The sequence below is a fragment of the Histoplasma capsulatum genome (assembly GCF_000150115.1).
Source record: "Histoplasma capsulatum G186AR genomic scaffold supercont2.2, whole genome shotgun sequence".
NCBI lineage: Eukaryota > Fungi > Ascomycota > Eurotiomycetes > Onygenales > Ajellomycetaceae > Histoplasma > Histoplasma capsulatum.
Genome location: NW_025544802.1, coordinates 1 through 18,363, shown reverse-complemented (window position 1 = coordinate 18,363; position 18,363 = coordinate 1). Strand labels below are relative to the sequence as shown.

The following is an 18,363-nucleotide window of genomic DNA, read 5'->3' as shown; positions in this document are numbered from 1 at the left end:
TGTCAAGAAATCTTGGACGAGAAGGCGATAATTTGATTCGAAAGGATTATCAGTGAAGATATTCTGGCGCGGATGGATATAGGTAACTATCGCAATTTATCCCATCTACAATTCTTTTAAGAGTGATTTGAATGGTTATCGCTGGAAAATTTTTGACGAACGTGACGGTGCTCTTCACGAGGACTTCCGAAGGGTGCGTGCACGGGCCTCAAATTGAACTTGGCAAAAAAGCGAGGGTCGGCGGAGTTTTGGAGGTCCTACCTAGGTGCCCACGCTCTAGGAACACAAGCCCTATCCCACGTGACCCACGCACACATTTATTGTTGGGGGGTTTAGATTGGTTCGTCTCCTCTACTACCAGCATGGCGCTGGTGTGAGAGCTCTTTTGCCCCAGTGACCGAACATGTTTGTATATGATCCATTAGATAGATGATAATAATCAGTCAGGCTCAACCCCTCTTACACTGCAGAACACACATCTGAAAGACGCGATGAACCATTAGTAATACACATTTGAATTAGTTAACTACCTTTGCACTCACAATATGATGGCTTAAATCATGTCTCTCACACTCCAACCCTTCAACTTACTCTAATACTAATCCAATTCTAATTTATAGCCTCTAACTGAAGTGATGAGGAGTAATCTATCTTAAGATGGTGTGCTTTGGGTGTTTTTAGATGGGCGGCAGACGTTCAGCAAGGTTTGAAATTTAGATCGGCTCTTTGGAAACTCACTCCAATCATACGTAGTTAACTAACTAGTTGACTAGCCCCAAGTTTATATTTGTCATCATTTAAAATGCTTGGCAAAAATCTCATGCACGGCTTTCTTGAATTTGATCAACAACTTGATCACGGTGCTGAAGTTGTTGGTGGCAGATTTCCCTGCCAAACTCACTATTTTACTGGTATCTAGCATGGCTAACACACTCTCCGTCCGTAGAGGTCATCCTATTTTATGCCACAGGTCGCTCTCAGATGGATCATTTATCCAAGATCATTATCATTGCAAAGCCTCCTCATACAAGCCCACAAACCCATCTCCTAGCCCTCACGAACCGGTTGTCCACTCAATATCACCGACTGGTCACCCACCCAGTGCGCAGGTCTCCGTCAAGGACAGTGGAATTGTGTACAGCATCTTCAGAGGGTACCTCAGCACTATCCCCCCTCCAATCACTCCCAAATCAGTTGCTACAATTTTCTACAAGGTGCGTGGTTCATTTTTTTGGTCATATTCAATCCAATTCATTAGCTCCGCGGTTAAAACTGTCCAATCAGCTTCTCATTCTGACTCATGTACCTGGTTCGGTTCTGACATCAGATCTTGAACAGGGTTCTCAAGAATCTCCAGCTTTTGCATCAGAAACATTAGATTGTCTCTATGGCTCATATGTCTCAGAGTTATGTCTCACAAGTTTTCTGCAGATAATGGAGAAGCTATCCACTCCTTATCAGCAGATGAGCAGCTCTCATCGCTGCTTGGATGAAGAGAATCAGCCAAGAGTGGTAGAAGTGACAATGGGTCCTCCTCCGAACCCAGAGTATCTATCCTTTGAAGATATGCGGAAACATGAGAATATATGGAAATTTGAGCAGGAATGGAATGTGGAAGTCGTCTTGCAGAAAGAAAGTGTGTTTCGCAGACATAAGCGGTTAGCTGTTTTTGATATGGATAGTACTCTCATTCAAGAGGAGGTCATTGATGAGATTGCCAGGTTTATTGGTTTGGAGAAAGAAGTTTCAGTGCGTCCCGCTTCAATTCTCATAATTCCATAGACAAGATTAAGATCAATGCTTATACTGGGTCTACGTTAATCACAGGAATTAACTATGCTTGCAATGAATGGTGAGCTTGACTTCCCAGCTTCCTTAAAAGCTCGTGTGGGCCTCCTAAAGGGTGTACCTGCAGATGTTTTTGAAAGGCTGAAGTCCACTATTACTATCTCACCTGGTGCCCGCGAGCTTTGCAGTGCCCTAAAAACCCTAGGATACAAGATGGCCGTTGTGAGCGGCGGCTTTCAACCCCTTGCAGATTGGTTGGCCGGTGAATTAGGGCTGGACTATGCCTTTGCCAATCATGTAGGAATCAATCCTGCCATTTCAATTGACCATGCGTGCGCTTTATATTCTGACGAATTGAACCTCTTGTCATACAGCTCGAAATCGACAATATCACTCAATCCCTGACTGGTAACCTTATTCCAGGGTATCCAATCATTGACGCTGCACGAAAACGACATATACTGCACACCCTTGCTGCTGACAATGGCATTTCCATGATGCAAACGCTGGTGGTTGGTGATGGTGCGAACGATCTCCTCATGCTGAAAGAAGCTGGGTTGGGTGTGGCATGGAGGGCGAAGGCCAAGGTACAGCTGGAAGCACCAACTAGGCTTAATGGCACGTCACTCAAGGATATTTTGTACCTGCTGGGATTACAGGAGGAGGATATCAAAGAACTGATTGTGGCTGGAAAGACAAGAAAGGCAGGTTAGTTTAAGTAAGTTGTGGCCTGATTAGGCTTTTTTTTCCCCTCCTTGATCTAAGATTTGTTGAAATTCTCAGCTGAGGAAGTGAATCTCTGTAGAAAGTCGTGAGCTGACTTTCTGATCAGTTTGTTGCTAAATAAATATCATTCACACTAAGTGTGATTAGCAAACAATCTACATAAGATGATTACGAGAGGCTTTATCTCCAACCCACGAATTTTTATACCGCAGCATAATAAAAAAAGGCCAATGGTGTAGTGAGTGAAATACAGCGAGTCCTCCGAAACCTAATCATCTACCTATTTCCAAACATAAATCTATTCCCAAGGATATCTTGTCAGTCAACAGTTCAGTGTACCAACCTTGCAGTTTCTGTTGGCTCTAGGCTTTCTATTACGTACTAGCACAACGCACACATATATGCCACAGCTGCCTACATGCTAATACAGCTCAGACATCACTTCGAATAGTTTCTTCCCTGCCGACCTTGGGAAATTGTAAAAGTCACGTGATTAAACACGTGTCGTCATGCATGGATATTCCCAACACCCCCAGCAGTGAGAACAAATCACCTACATAACCCCCTCCCAACATGGTAGTGAGGCAGCGAGGCAGCCAAGCGGAACGGTACACCCCTGCTGGAGAGCACTCCTTTGAGCGGCTGGCAGGAAGCCGGGTGACTTATGGTCTTTTTGGCCTGGGTGGTTAGCACAGTATATGCCTGGCTGATGCTGATAATGACAGTCTGCCTCCTACTCCCAAATAATCGCTATAGTATGACAATCTCTTGCTGCTTGAGGAGTAGAAGGCAGGCAGAGAACAGATTCAATTTGTCTTGGATAGAAGGTTGCACAGGAGAAGTACCAAAAGAGCTAAAAGAACAGAGACCGCACAGCTAACCTCAAATCTAGCCTCAAATCTAAACCTGTATCTGCTTGGAGAAGAGATAGGGAGATTCTTTGATTGTGGGGTTCCTCTTGCTTCGGTTTGTATTCCAGTGTACTGTACTGTACTACTGGTAGTTAGGTTGGACGTAGAAGTTATGTATAAATTATTCCTGTGAATAACGAAGTAGTGCCATTTGGTGGGGTGGGTGGGGTAATCAACCCTACATTGAAGTTGGTGTTCACTTACTAGCGGTTAAATTATTGTAGTTAGTATCATTGCCAGCCAAAAAAAGAAATCCTAATCCAAGACGATATAATTTCCATCCAAGGAAGGCCACATCACCATAGCAATATCACCGCCTACTGTAAACTATACCGATACGGCTTTTCCTAATGGCCTCCGAAAATCCGAGAAAAAACCCCCAATTCCATCTATATTCCTACTACCGCTCCTCCTGCTCCGCCCGCCTCCGTATCGCCCTGAACCTCAAACAAATCCCCTACACAACCACGTTTGTAAACCTGCTGAAGGGTGAACAACTTTCACCAGCCCACCGCGCGCTGAACCCTTCCGCTACGGTTCCAATTCTCATCATCACCTCAAGCTCTAATCCCAACCCAACCACCTTCAGTAGCATGACTGACAACCTAATGACCTCCATCACAATCGGCCAATCCATTGCTGCGCTTGAATATCTTGAAGAGATATCCATCAATACAGATACAAATACAACCCCCCTCCTCCCCCCATCCACCTCACCACATGCCCGCGCCCAAGTCCGCACCCTTGTAAATATCATAGCCTGCGATATCCAGCCTGTCACAAACCTGCGGATCCAGCAGCGAGTCAAAGCCCTGGGCGCAGATAACACTCTCTGGGCTCATGAGCTGATGGAAGCTGGATTTGCGGCACTCGAAGCGCAGATGTTGACCAGTGCAGGCCAGTATTCAGTTGGTGATGCTGTATCAATGGCAGATGTGTGCCTGGTGCCAGCAGTGTGGGCAGCGCAGAGGTTTGGGGTAGATTTGGGGACATTTCCCACCGTGTCCAGGGTGGCGGAGATGTTGGAAAGTTTGGAGGCGGTGAGAAGGGCGCATTGGGCGAGGCAGCCAGACACACCAGAAGAGTTAAGGGCAGTGGATTGACTTTTTTTTTTTTTTTCCTTTTTCAACATGTGGATTGATTGCTTCTATCTGTGTCGAGGTCGGTTCTGTATATATTTAGCATTTAAGGCTTATATTTCATATCTTCAAGAAACCATTTTCTTTGGCAAGACTACAGTGTACATTATTTAACTAAACATGAAATTAATAATCCGTTGATATCTAGATCTGAGGAGCTGGTAAAATGATGCCAGCGCAGTCACCAAAGCCAACGTAGCTACCCTCCTTCCCACATGCACCACGAAGAATAACCTCATCACCATCCTGCAAGAAAACTCGTTCAGATCCGTCTGCAAGCTTGATCGGATTCTTCCCACCATTGGTGTTCTCCAAAAAACTCCCCAGAGTCCCAGGTCTGTCTCCTGAGATTGTCCCACTGCCTAAAAGATCACCGGTTCGCATGTTACAGCCAGTAATTGAATGATGAGCCAACATCTGTGAGAATGAGAAGAGCAAGTTCTTTGAGTTTGACTCAGCAATCTTGGTGTCCTTGCCATCAACAACAAGATGTACTTCAAGTGGGATGTCATATACATTTTCTATCTTCTTCTCCTGAAGATACGGGAGCAACGGCTTTCCGGGTTCCAAACCCTGGGTACGAAAGGGCTCCAAAGCATCCATCAGAACTACCCAAGGTGTGATAGTTGTTGCAAAGTTCTTTGCATTGAAAGGGCCCAAAGGAATGTATTCCCAAGCCTGGATGTCCCTGGCAGACCAGTCATTCATCAGGACAACACCAAAAAGATGATCCTCGGCCTTGTCGATGGGGATCGGCTCGCCCAATTGGTTGCCCGTGGCGACGAAGACAGCCAGCTCAAGTTCAATGTCAAGCTTTTTGCAAGGGGAAAATATGGGCTCCTTGGGCGTGATGGTTGGATCGGAGAGGATTTGGCCATTGGGCCGCCGGATGGGTTGTCCCGAGACAATGACGGATGATGCTCGTCCATGGTAGCCAACTGGTAGGTGTTTGTAGTTCGGCTGCAGAGCGTTATCGGGCCCTCGGAAGAGGACTCCCACATTGTAGGCATGATTGAGGCCGGCGTAGAAGTCTGTATAGTCACCAATGCTTAACGGGAGATGGTTTGTGACATCTTTTCGTAGAATCAGCGCTGATTTCTTGAGAGGTTCATTCGTTTTCAGCAGCTCGGGGTAGGGTGTGTTTTCTTGGAAAATTGCCTGTAGATATTCCCGTACGCGGCGATGAACGGGTCTACCGAGGGCAGCAAAGTCATTCAATGTGGGCTGGGCGAAGACGTCGAGGTGTTGCTGGAAGGAAGGTAACTGGGCAAAGCCGCCACCAGAAGCAAAGGTGAAGAGATCAAGAACATAATCACCAATCGCAATTGCGGGATGGCGGTTGGTTGAGGCTGGGGTGGATATGATCCCGAAGGGTATGTTCGCTAATGAGAACGGCGAGTCCCTGGGAATTGGATGCCAGGATGCTGATGTCATGGTTGGGGATGAAAGGTATCTGATAGAAATCTGCCAATTACTGCAGCGGCGGTGGGGGTGAGGGCAAGAGCGAGGCGGGGGCTGGAGATAGGAATTGTGAGGTCTTGTCTGAGTGGAAGTTTGGGCATGAGTCCACACAAGGAAGGGGGAAGTTCAAATAAACCTTGGGAGCAAGACTTTCCAGAATGGCGGCTACAGCATGGAAATGTTTCCGCACGTTTATCCACGGCCATCCCCCACATCTTGGCAATAGTGCCCCGCGCAGGGCAAATTTCCCGCAGCTGGCCGCAGTTGACCTCAGGAAACCCGACCTCGCTAAAAGCGCCATCTGCCCTCGAATTTTTCTGCCAAGCCCAACTTGTGCGCCAGGAAGGTTGAACATGGTTGGTTGTTATGATACTATCCAACTGTGCCAAGCACATCTCACTACCTCCCATTAGTGAGTGCGCCACACTGGAATGGAATTCTGGAAGCGGCGGCTACAGGGTAATACGGTATAAATGAAACCCCGATCGCAAGAGTGAGTTCCGTTTCGCTCCATTTACAATAAAACAACTTTGGAGGAAGCATATAGAGGGCATATTCGCTGGGATTTCCAATGATGTCTTATTCGGCAATGCAATTCTAATCTAGAGCTCATGGAGGATATTGGGGTTAAGAAATCAGTCAATTTGTAGGATGTATGCAGATAGCAGAGGTATTTGATAGATAACGCTGGTGGACGATGCTATCCTTTCGCAAAATTGCAGCATTGAGGGTTATCGCATGTGGTTAAAAAATTATATATCAAAATAAAGCAGAGAAAGTAACGACCAAAAGTTGAAATGACGGCAAAGAATGAACAAATGCAAAATATATCAATCACAATGCGCCACAGCAGTCTATTGCAGCAAGCAGGAATATAAAACAATAGGAATCTAAATCATGCCAAGTGAAAGAAGCAAAATTTCCACCGAGCATCCCAAGAATAGATAAAAGTTCAAGATTGATTATGGGCTGTCAAAATCAGAGGTAGGCGCCGAGACGCCAATCGTCATCAAAAAGACTTGTATGCAATGCAACTCTAGGTAGGGAACATGGATATATGGAAAGGGGGACCGCTTATTGATGTAGTGGGTCAGAATGTGCTCCAGCTCCAGTCTCTTGGGACGCTGCTTGCCGCGAGGCCATCCTGATCGATTGCCTGGGGGATGCCACTCGGACGGGTAGGCGAGACGTAATCGGGGCCAAGAGCTCGCATAGTCCTCGCAGACGATGGCTTTTTATCTTTCATATCTTCTAAATCGGAGCCAAGACCTTGCTGTATGTTATTGAGTCGCGTGGCGCGAGCCTTTTGCCAGCGGCAGTAGGCATTCCAGCAGAGATCGCACGCACGTGAAGGGATCCCACCAGGATGAAAGCTGGCATTCTGATCCAGGGGTACCATGTGGAGAGTATGTGAATAACAAAAGACATGTCCACAGTGCCGGCAATGATGTCGGCGAAGGAAGAGACCAAAGAAAGATCGGCAAGTGGGTGAATCGCAGTTAGGGGATGCCGAATCGGCCTGGAAGGATATTTGTGAGCATGTCTCTAGCGTGGAGCAAGGGAGCGAAGCACCAAAAAAATGGGTCGCATAAGGGAATTCATCGTGGAGCGATTGCATGCAGGAAACGAAAATAAGTCATATGGTTTCAATACCTTCCAATGATCCCGAGTGGGTGAACCAGTCACCTCTCCCAGATTTTCATCCTTCATCCACACGTCCTCAGCACATTTGCTCACGGCGATTTCCGTGCTCTCAGACGATGAAGTCCGGCGAATAGGGCCAGCACTTTTCGATTGACTATCCAGACTGTCTAAGGAGCCATGAAAACTCCGTGGAGGGGTGGGAGGAGGAGGTTTTGTTGTGCGTGCTGTGGGCCGGAGAACCGCGGGAACGTACAAGGGAGATTTTGGGGGGCGGAGCTGGCGCGATTGCGGGGGTAATTGAAGAAGCTGAGCGTTTTGTAGCTTGGGGGAGGTGGGAGAATTGTTTGCTGGTGTCGTGGTGGCAGAACTCATAGGCGAAGGGGCCTGGATTGAAGAGATTGGGTTGTTTGTTGCAGCTTGAGATGTGACTGTACCTGACATCGATGTAACGGCGCTGTGTGAACGGTTAGTGTTGGAGGCAAAGGAGGCTGAGATTGCGAGGACGTGTGGAAGTGGGTTGTTGGGAGAACAGAAGTCAAAAGACGAAGGATAGGATGGCCCGATAGATTCTTGAACAGGGTGCAGATTCCTCTGCATAAAGTTTTAACTATTCACACTAGAGAACGCCATCTTGGGTAAGGAATCCCTGTCTAGAGTTGATGAAGTTTTCTTATTCTTTTCATTTTCATTTTCATAATAAACCCAATGCTGAGACCATAGCTCTCGTAAATATTTCTTCTCATAAAATCAATCATATATATATAAAGAGCTTTTCCTTGTGAATTCAATCCTCATCTTACTCACCTTATTCTTTGTAACTAATAACTAAGTGATTAAGGGATTCTTCTTGCAATGGCAGATCTATATAAAGCGAACTTCTTCAATCCAAGAGCAGGTTTTAATGAAGGCATATGATATATCAAACAAGAATTATTGGCGCTACACATGGCATCTTACTTATATAGATTATTCTCATTTCAATCACTGAATTCTCTTAAAGAACACTCTACATAGAATACTTGTAGAATGATATAGATATCATGATAAAAGCGTTGAGAACCCGACCCGTGAAAAAGCCCGTTGTTGTTGCGGGCATGCCATCCCCGGAACTGGACCCGACCCGTGAAATAATACGCCCGCGCTTAGGTGGCCCGTGCCCGGGCTTAACTAAACCTAGTTAAATAATTTAGGCACGTCACCCACTAGAAGCGCCCTAAGCGCCCCTAAAAACCCGGGTCGGGTTTGCGGGTTTAATTAGGTGAACCAGTGAACCCGTTTATTCGGGCAACCCCCACCACTTTTTCAACCCGACCCGCGAAAAAAACACTAATGAGAAGAATACTGCATCATTTTATAGCTCCTTGGATATATATTGAGAAAGAGATAGAGTAACTACTTACAGAGAAATCACAGAATAGTATTAAAGAAAGATGAAAAACAACGGTCTTCAGATTTTCACAACAACTCTGAAATGAATATCTAAAATAACTAGGACCTACTAGGTACAGATTCATTGAGAACTGTACATAGCCTGATTAACAAAGCAGTATAAATATTGAAATAGCTTAAGACTATATATATATGACAATCACTTAGTCTTTCTTATAACGCAATCTTTACTTTTATCTTTTTTATTTATAGACTCAGAGTTAAAGCTGCTGTCTTAGAACTACTACTTTCTTCTTCTTATTCTTCTTCTTTTCTTATGCTTGTATGCAAGCAGTGCTTATGGCAAGTCCTTGTGTGATGTTAAATACAGCCAAGAGTTGGTTATCCAAAAGGAATACTGGTGTTGAAAATGTGTTGATATATCATCGACATATATATATAGTAGATTGATGTATTTTACTTATATTTTTTCTATTTTTATAATTCTTTGTTATACAGATTCTTTTTATAAAAGAAAAATCAGAGTTCAGATCTTATATTTAATTATTATTGTAGTTTTAAAGTGTTTGAGTGAGAGAGAGATTCTGCTGAGCAGCAGGTGGCTTCTATAACCACGCTGCAATAAGAGGGTTAGGCATTACAGGTATTGCTGAGCCAGGCACGTGCCACCCAATCTAAATGCTCTCACTTAGCTGGATAATAATAAACGACAACGTTATCCTTCTACAGCAAGCATTTGGGATGCCAACGATTTTGAAACACGATTGATGTGGGAGGTTTTCACAAGTATACACGTCGGCTGCAATGTCATTATACATAGATGCGGCATCAATTCTATATAGTGACTCCGGTAGCGGTGGCTCGTTCAAATCCCGGGTCTACAAGTCAAAACTCAAATCACCTGCAAGGCAAGTCTACGCTTTGATAACTGAGACTGCAAAATGGGATATCCTTCTCAAAGAGGTCGTTGAGAATGCCAACTTTCTTCCGCTTGAACCAAAGGTCAGTCCGTTGCAAATTACTTACGGTAAATGAGTAAGGTGCACAGTTGAAACTAATTTCTACAACTGGGTTCCATAGCTCACCCCACTGCTCTCGATTCTCCTAGTCCACGACTTCCTGTTAACGAAAAAAGGCATTGTGGCTCCTTCAAACCACCCTTTGCGTTTGGCAATCGAAAGACATAAATCTCGCATCAAAGCGGAGTTCGTCAAGTCCCGAGTGCATCGACAATGCGCCTCCATCGAGGAACTCGAAGCTCTCGTCAAGAGGCAGAAAAATACTTCCGGACGGGAAGATTCAATATTGGTCCCTCCTAGATGGGCCAGGATAAATAATGTCATTACAACGCTTGATGAGCAGTTGAAGACAACATTTTCGGCTTACAAATTGGTCCACTCGTTATCGGAGTTAGTAGCCACTACTCCGGACTCTCTCTATCAAGACCCTCATATCCCAGACCTTGTAGCTGTGTCACAAGATGCACAGCTAACGTCATCAGCAGCTTACAAGAAAGGTATGGTAATACTACAGGACAAGGCGTCTTGCTTTCCAGCGTATTTGCTCCTGGGCTCTGACGCGGCACAATGGAAGGGGGATTTGCTGGATGCCTGTGCGGCTCCTGGTAACAAGACAACCCATCTTGCCTCACTACTATGTTCAAGTTCAAAAAGTCATTTTGGTGACGGGATACACTCAACTCAAGATAAATTCACCATATTTTCATGCGACGTCTCGCCAAACCGGTCACGAATTTTACAACGGATGGTGGCTATCGCTGGTGCGGAAACGATGGTTTCTGTCTTGCCTGGTCAGGATTTCCTTGCTCTCTCCCCGGATGACAAGCGTTTCCAAGATGTGACGGGTCTACTTCTGGATCCCAGTTGTTCTGGGACGGGGATAGTTGGAAGGGACGACATGCCTTGCCTAGCTTTGCCAAGTTTTCAAGACCCTCATGACCGGGGCATGAAACGGAAACGTCCTGCTCCCAGTCCAGTTCCAACACTTGGGAGACCTGCAGCCTCCGAACATCAAAATACAACTAATATCGATCCTGGCCGCCTCACCAAGTTGTCTAACCTCCAAACCCGAATTGTTGAGCATGCGTTTAGGTTTCCCAACGCTACACGAGTCACATATAGCACCTGCTCTATTCATGCGCAGGAGAATGAAGTCGTCATTGCACGCGCCCTGAAGTCACCGGTAGCGCAACGACGTGGATGGCGGATCATTTCAAGACATGAACAGGTTGAAGGACTACGGAAGTGGAAATACCGGGGCATAACGCCCGGGGAGTCTGGAGATGGAGGAGGGGAGATCTGGGATTTGACTGAGACGGAAAGGGAAGGGTGTTTGCGATGTTGGCCAAACGATAAGGAGTGTACAGGAGGGTTCTTTGTGGCTGGATTTGTTCGGGACAGTAGCTTTGAGAGAAATAGGAGTGCTGTGGATACCACGATATGCCCGACCGGTGGTGGGAAAGAGGCAGAAAGAAATGGTAATGATGCTCAATTTGATGAGGAATCGGATTGGGAGGGGTTTGGAGCGGAGTAAAGTCAATAATTGGTGTCGAGGTAATTTTCCTCTGTAAAGCCTGACCCGTGTATTGATTACCCTGGGAATTGGTTAACATTACTGTTGCAGACTGTAGTGACAAAGGTCTGGAAGCATCAGTATTGCATATTCATAATCATAAACATCTCCAATCTATAATTGAAAAAATATTTGTTTTTAAAGCAAAAATACCTACTCAAGATTCTGCAACTTTTATAATCATACACTATTATACAATTTCTTTTGTACAGTCTATGATGTGATACGCCAGTATGCAGTATTTGTTCGCACTCTGTGCGATGAGTTAGTAAAATTATAGAATATTGTTCTGTCTCTTTATTAGAGTTTTAATGGAAAAAAAAAATTAACAAATATGAATGAATTTCATTTGAAATGGCTGAATGGAGTAAAACTTTTTATTCTATAATAATGAAAGCGATTATTGTGTTGAGAGAACAGTGTATGCCGGAGCAGGAAGATTTTCACGCCCTTTGAGGAAATCGAGTTCAAGAAGGAAAATGAAACCGAGTAGTGTGCCTCCGAGTTTTTGAACAAGAGCTCCAGCTGCGCTTGCGGATCCACCTGTGTGGATGTATACGAATTAACACCAGTATAACACACAAGAAACATAAAAATTATAGCTAGAATGAAAAAAGGATACACACCTGTTGCGATAATGTCATCCACCACGAGTACCTTCTGACCAGCTTTAATAGCGTCTGCTTGCATCTGAAAAGAGTCTTGACCATACTCCTTCTGATATGTCACTGTTTCAACAGGTCCAGGTAGCTTCCCCTTCTTCCTCACTGGCACAAATGCAGCACCCAATTTCAACGCAAGCGATGGTCCAAATAAGAACCCCCTGGCTTCCAAACCAACAACAACATCCGGTTTCTGAGCATCCCCATAAGTCTCAATAATGAGTAGTTCCAAACATCGTATTAACGCTTCGTGGAGAGAGGCATTTGCAAAAATAGGAAGAATGTCTTCAAATAAAATTCCCTCAGAGGGGAAGTCAGGGAACTGACGGAGAGCACCGCGCAGTCTTATCTTAAGATTGGTGAGTTCGGCGGCGGCGGAGGGGTGGGTGGTGGGGTATCCGGAGACTTCAGCGGATATTGCATTGAGATGATTAGACGTTGAATGGATGGAAGTAGCACGACTCATGCTTGATGAGAGAACAAATAACAAAGAAAGAGAGTATGTTCAAGGAAATAGTGGAAGTGAAAAGGATGATATTCAAGAAGTGGAGTGAAAGAGCATGAAGGTGAAATTCGTTGTCAGAAATATACCTGTAATGTTGCTGGGCATAATTGGATTTTAGCATTAGAACGCTAGACAGATCTATCACTCGTTATATTAGACATTACTACGGCGACCTCAGATATATATCGCCCAATCTATTTTGTTGCTCTTACTTAGCTGGGTAATAATATATACTATTAAAATAAATATACCCGATGTGCTGATAAAAAGAGTTGAATATATATTGAATACACTGAGTAGTATAGAAATATATAATAAGTATAAAGACTCATCTATATAAGTAAAAATGGCAGTGAAAAAGAAGACTTTAATCAAATTGTAATGGGTGTGCCATCAATTAAGCAGATATTACTGCTGTTGCAGATTAAACTGTTTGTACTGTCTGCACAGTTTGTACAATTCATTTCAACAGCACTATCAACAGACTTGACACTATTCTGATAATAGTTTATAAATTGATTAAGAAAAGAAAGAGAAAGAAGATCAGAAGAAGAGATTGTATGAGAAGATTTTTATAGAGAAAAGATCAGAATGAAAGAATATTGAAGATTATATAGCAGTGAAGTATGAAGTGGAAGAATGTTAAGAATTATATGAAAAAATCATTAGAAACTACTGTGACAGGTTAGTACCCATTAGTAGTTAACTTATACAACCAACCCTCTATCACCCATTCACCCTCTCATATACTCTCACACATCTACTAAACATCTCTCTTCTTATAATTTCACTTCACACTTGTATAGTCTCTAATAATTGCTCTATATAACTCTTAATATTCTTTCATCTTAATCTTCTTTCTATAAAAACCCTCTCATACAATCTCTTCTTTCAATTTCTTTTTCTCTTTTCTTTCTTAATCAATTCATAAACTGTTATCAGAATAGTGTTAAGTTTATTGATAGTATTATTGAAATAGATTGTATAAACTATACAGATGATATAAACAGTTTAATCTACAACATCAATAATATCTACTTAATTAGTGATATATTTATTATATTATAAATTAATTCATCTATATCAGTCTGAATGCTCTATATTTATAATTGTATTAAATATTTAAGTTAAGAATAGATTTAAGAACAAGCTCTTAAGTTTCATAAAGCTGCATCACTGTGATAGTATTGCAAAGAAGCTCAAGTATTTAGAAATTTATAATTATATATCTATAAAGAGATCAGAGTATCTACAAAGTATTTTCTTTAAAAAATAAGAACTGAATCTTCTGATTTTCAAGTTATCAGAATCAAGAATTATAATTTTATATAAAAATAAAATGAATTATAAATATTTCTATAAATATTTCTTTATAAATGAGAATTAAAATCTCACTGAAGACAATACTGAATTTTATAGCTTTTTTCAGCAGTAATCTCTATAAATAACAGAGTTTCAATAACAATTGAATAATCTGAATATAAATATATCAAAAATCATGCAAATATTAATACTTTTTATATATAAAAGAAAAGAATATCTTTCTCTTTTCAATAAATTTATAGAAGAACTTTCAATTTATCTAATTTAAAAATAAAAATTAAAAATTAAATTTGAAGAAGATGAATCTGTGATAGACTTTCTATTCTTATAGATTTATTATATTTATAATCAATTAGAAGAAGATACTCTAGCAAAGTTTTAATTCTGAATTGAATTATATATATATAAAATATATATATCTGAAGAAGTCTTTCATCAATTGAATATTCTATTCTTGAACTCTATACTTTAAGTATATATAATACAGTGATTGAATAGAAATTATTAGAGAAATATACTGCTGATAAACTATCTATCTGACTTTAACAGCAAAATATATAAAACAGAAAATTAGAACTGAGATAATATTATTAAAATTAATTTTCTGAATCAGTATATTAGTTTTGAACTGCTCAAACTCTGTATTTTATATTTTATATTTATATATTATTATGACTACTGCATTTACTTACATCAACTCAATAACAATTTCATATACTTCAATACTATTCAAGAAAGATATAATAATTACAGATAGAATTATATATCTATTATTATATTAACTGCATCAACTATCTCTATAGATACTATAAATTGAATCTCTTATATAAGTATAGAATAATCAAGAATATCAAATCTCTTTAGATAAGAAGTTATTGATTGAATTATCTGAAAAGTCTATATTTACTATAATAAATCAGAGTACTTTATTAGATGAAGTAAAGTAAAGTCTCAAGAATCATACAAAGTTCTGAGAGTGTCAAAAGTTGCTCATTATATGGCTGAAATGATTAAATATATAAGATTACAAAATAATGATTTAAATTGTGTTGATATTATTGATATAAAACAGATTTCTGAATCTCTGATTGATTAAAATACTCAGAATTCTTACTTTTAAATCTGCAGTAAAGACTTAGCTTTTTCAAATACTGATTTATCATTGAATTGAATATCTAACACTAACTAATTCATAATTGAATATAATATCTTGATTTTTATAATGGGTTAGCATCTGTTAGCAGTTAACTTACACAATCAATCCTCTATCACACACTCACATACTCACATATATTTATAAAGTTCTCTTATATCTTCTCACAATTCTACTTTATAATTGTGTATATCTTAATACTCTAACAATTCTTTTATTCTGTGCTTCTTCAGAGTGTGATCTCTGATATTTTTTTCACTCTGATTCTCTTGTCTATAAAAATCCTCTCATACAATCTCTTTCTCTGATCTTCTTTCTCTTTCTTTTTTTAATCAATTTATAAACTGTTATCAGAATAGTATCAAGTTTGTTGATAGTACTGTTGAAACAGATTATATAAACTGTGTAGATAGTATAAATGATTTAATCTACAACATTAGTAATATCTGCTTAATTAATAATATATTCATTATATTACAAATCAATTCATCTGTGTTTAAAATCTGAATATCTAATTGTTAAATTTCAATACTCAAATATATCAATTACATTTAAAATCTGAGTATCTTGTTATCAGTTTCTATATTAAATATATTGATTATATTAAAAAAGATCTGAGTGTCTAGTCATTATATAAGTTTCTTGTTAAGTTCAAATATTCTCATTGTTAGATATATAAATCATTAAATCTAAGCATCTATAATACAATCAATTGTCTTACAAAGAGATCTGAATATCTACAAATCATAACACTGCAAATAGTATTCATAAAAAAGCTTGATAAGCTTAACACTGTAATATTATAAATAATATTTATAAGAGTCTGAGTATCTATAAGTATTCTGTTCTCTAGAATTATATATTTTTAAATACTGAAATGAGTTATCAACAGATCTATAAGCATCTGCTGTATTTGAACACAGTAAATAATAATTTAAATCTATAAAGTATTCTTCAGCAGCAAGTGCTGCAGATGACTGAGCTATAATAACAATTTATTAAAATAAATATATCTATATTTATCATTCTTTTTACATCTATATTTTATAAGAAATTCTTAAAAGAAAAGCTTTCAATTCTCAACAAGTATATAGAAGATCTAGTATTATATTTTATATAAAAGTTAAAAATAAATATTAAGTTGAATATCAATAATCAAGCAATAGATTTGTTATTGAATTAAATATAATATATTCACAGTAGATTAGATAATGATATATTAGTAAAATTTCAACTCTGAATAAATTACTATCTGAATAATCAGTGTATATCAGAGCTAGTTTTCTAACAGCTTGATATTCTTTTTTTTAATTCTATATTTTAAATTAAAATATTAAACTGACTAAATAAGATCTGTCAGAAGAACACTATATTAGTAATCTATCTATCTAAATTTAATTACAAACTCTTAGAAACAGACAGACAGAACTGAGATGATATTATCAAGATTAATATACTGTTCAAAAATTTGAACTTTCAGCTGTATAATTGAAATATAGAGTATTTAAAATTCTTAATATACAGTGAATACTGTATAGATTTCTGTCTATTTAATAATAATTTATTTCAATTTTATATATTTCAGAATTACAAAGAATTCTACTGAACAAATATATATATTTCAAATCATCTTATAATAATCTTCACATTCAAATCAGAGTCAATGAACTGAATCTCTTATATAAATACTGAATATTTAAGAGTTTTCAATATTTCAGATAAAAATATCATCAACTGAATTATCAGAGAAGTCTGTATATACTGCAATAAATCAGAGTACTTTATAAATCAGTGCTCAAATATAATTCTTTTAAATTGATTTTTTATATATATGAACACTATATCATCTGCAGATAAATAAGAACAGAGAAAAGAAGAGCTTTTACTCTAAAATATAGATAAAAACTCAAGAAACAATAAGTCAGCTAAAGATTTGAGTAGAAGATATAAATAAATATAATTATAATCTCTGTCATTGTAAATAGTCTAGTCAATATATATGCAATAATAGACAGTGATTTTCTTCATTATACTTTTATAAATATTCAGCTGATAGAGAAGTATAAACTTCAGTATATTTCTTTCTCTGAACTGTATAAATTAAATAAATTTGATAATTCTAGAGAATTCATCTTCTATAATATAGTAAGATTTAATATTGATATAGAAGAATATAAGAAGAAGAGTATTTTCATATATAAAGTATAGAATTTTAAGTATAATTTAATACTTAATCTGTCATAACTTACAGAATTTGAAATCTTATTAAATATATATAATTATTGTCTTATTTTCTCAGAAGATAACTGTGTCTATAAAAAGAATATTGATAGAATTACTGATTTTATTCAAATATCAGTAAAAGTATTCAAGTTGTTAATTTATCAAATATATAAGAAAAAGAATATTCAGATGTTTACTGCTAGCATAATGAATATTAAGAAAGTATTAGAAAAATTAGAGCTCAAGAACTTCAAGAAGCTCTGCAAAAAACTCTTCAAAATATACAAAAACTTTGCAGATATATTTGATGAAAAAACAGCTAAGATACTTCTTTCTTATCAAAAGTATAATATAGATCATACAATTGAACTCATTAAGAAAAATAATAAGAATCTACAATTATTTTGAGACTCTCTTTATAGTATATTATATGACAAGCTTTTTGTTCTACAAAAAACACTCAATGAATTACTGAATAAGAGTTTTATTTATATTAACAATTCATCTGCTGCAGCATTTATACTATTTACAAAGAAATCAGATAAAAATCTACAATTCTATATTAATTATTAAAAGCTCAATAAGATTATATAAAAAGACTGATATTCTCTTTCATTTATCAATGAGATACTTAAATAAATAGAAAAAGTAAAATAATTTATAAAGCTCAACATCTCTGCAGTCTTCTATAAGATAAAAATCAATAAAAATGATGAATAACTAACTGTTTTTTATATATATTACAGACTATATAAATGAACAGTGATCTTTTTTGAGCTAGTGAATGTCTCTAGTATATTTCAGAAATACATTAACTGAGCTCTATAAGATCTGCTTGATAAGATGA

At 38.6% G+C, this 18,363-nt stretch overlaps 6 protein-coding genes across 6 annotated transcripts; 3 read left to right on the top strand and 3 right to left on the bottom strand.

The window, feature by feature from the left end:
• Positions 1 to 920: 920 nt before the first annotated feature.
• HCBG_01219 (phosphoserine phosphatase) lies at positions 921 to 2,940 on the top strand (the record flags this gene model as incomplete). The annotated part of the gene is made up of 5 exons (XM_045428269.1): positions 921 to 1,214; positions 1,339 to 1,749; positions 1,828 to 2,085; positions 2,163 to 2,506; positions 2,594 to 2,940. The coding sequence occupies 4 exons, from the start codon at positions 921 to 923 to the stop codon at positions 2,499 to 2,501; spliced, it is 1,302 nt and encodes a 433-aa protein (XP_045290055.1).
• An 835-nt stretch (positions 2,941 to 3,775) lies between these two features.
• On the top strand, positions 3,776 to 4,528 carry HCBG_01218 (maleylacetoacetate isomerase MaiA; the record flags this gene model as incomplete). The annotated part of the gene is made up of 1 exon (XM_045428268.1): positions 3,776 to 4,528. One exon carries the CDS (start codon positions 3,776 to 3,778, stop codon positions 4,526 to 4,528), a length of 753 nt encoding a protein of 250 aa, XP_045290054.1.
• Positions 4,529 to 4,708: 180 nt separating this feature from the next.
• HCBG_01217 (fumarylacetoacetase) lies at positions 4,709 to 5,998 on the bottom strand (the record flags this gene model as incomplete). Its single annotated transcript, XM_045428267.1, has 1 exon — positions 4,709 to 5,998. One exon carries the CDS (start codon positions 5,996 to 5,998, stop codon positions 4,709 to 4,711), a length of 1,290 nt encoding a protein of 429 aa, XP_045290053.1.
• Positions 5,999 to 6,714: 716 nt separating this feature from the next.
• HCBG_01216 (uncharacterized protein) lies at positions 6,715 to 8,176 on the bottom strand (the record flags this gene model as incomplete). The annotated part of the gene is made up of 2 exons (XM_045428266.1): positions 6,715 to 7,544; positions 7,679 to 8,176. The coding sequence occupies 2 exons, from the start codon at positions 8,039 to 8,041 to the stop codon at positions 7,116 to 7,118; spliced, it is 792 nt and encodes a 263-aa protein (XP_045290052.1).
• A 1,630-nt stretch (positions 8,177 to 9,806) lies between these two features.
• Positions 9,807 to 11,794, top strand: HCBG_01215 (rRNA (cytosine-C5-)-methyltransferase RCM1; the record flags this gene model as incomplete). Its single annotated transcript, XM_045428265.1, has 2 exons — positions 9,807 to 10,060; positions 10,139 to 11,794. The coding sequence occupies 2 exons, from the start codon at positions 9,863 to 9,865 to the stop codon at positions 11,609 to 11,611; spliced, it is 1,671 nt and encodes a 556-aa protein (XP_045290051.1).
• A 256-nt stretch (positions 11,795 to 12,050) lies between these two features.
• HCBG_01214 (adenine phosphoribosyltransferase) lies at positions 12,051 to 12,778 on the bottom strand (the record flags this gene model as incomplete). Its single annotated transcript, XM_045428264.1, has 2 exons — positions 12,051 to 12,193; positions 12,277 to 12,778. The coding sequence occupies 2 exons, from the start codon at positions 12,776 to 12,778 to the stop codon at positions 12,051 to 12,053; spliced, it is 645 nt and encodes a 214-aa protein (XP_045290050.1).
• Positions 12,779 to 18,363: the final 5,585 nt, after the last annotated feature.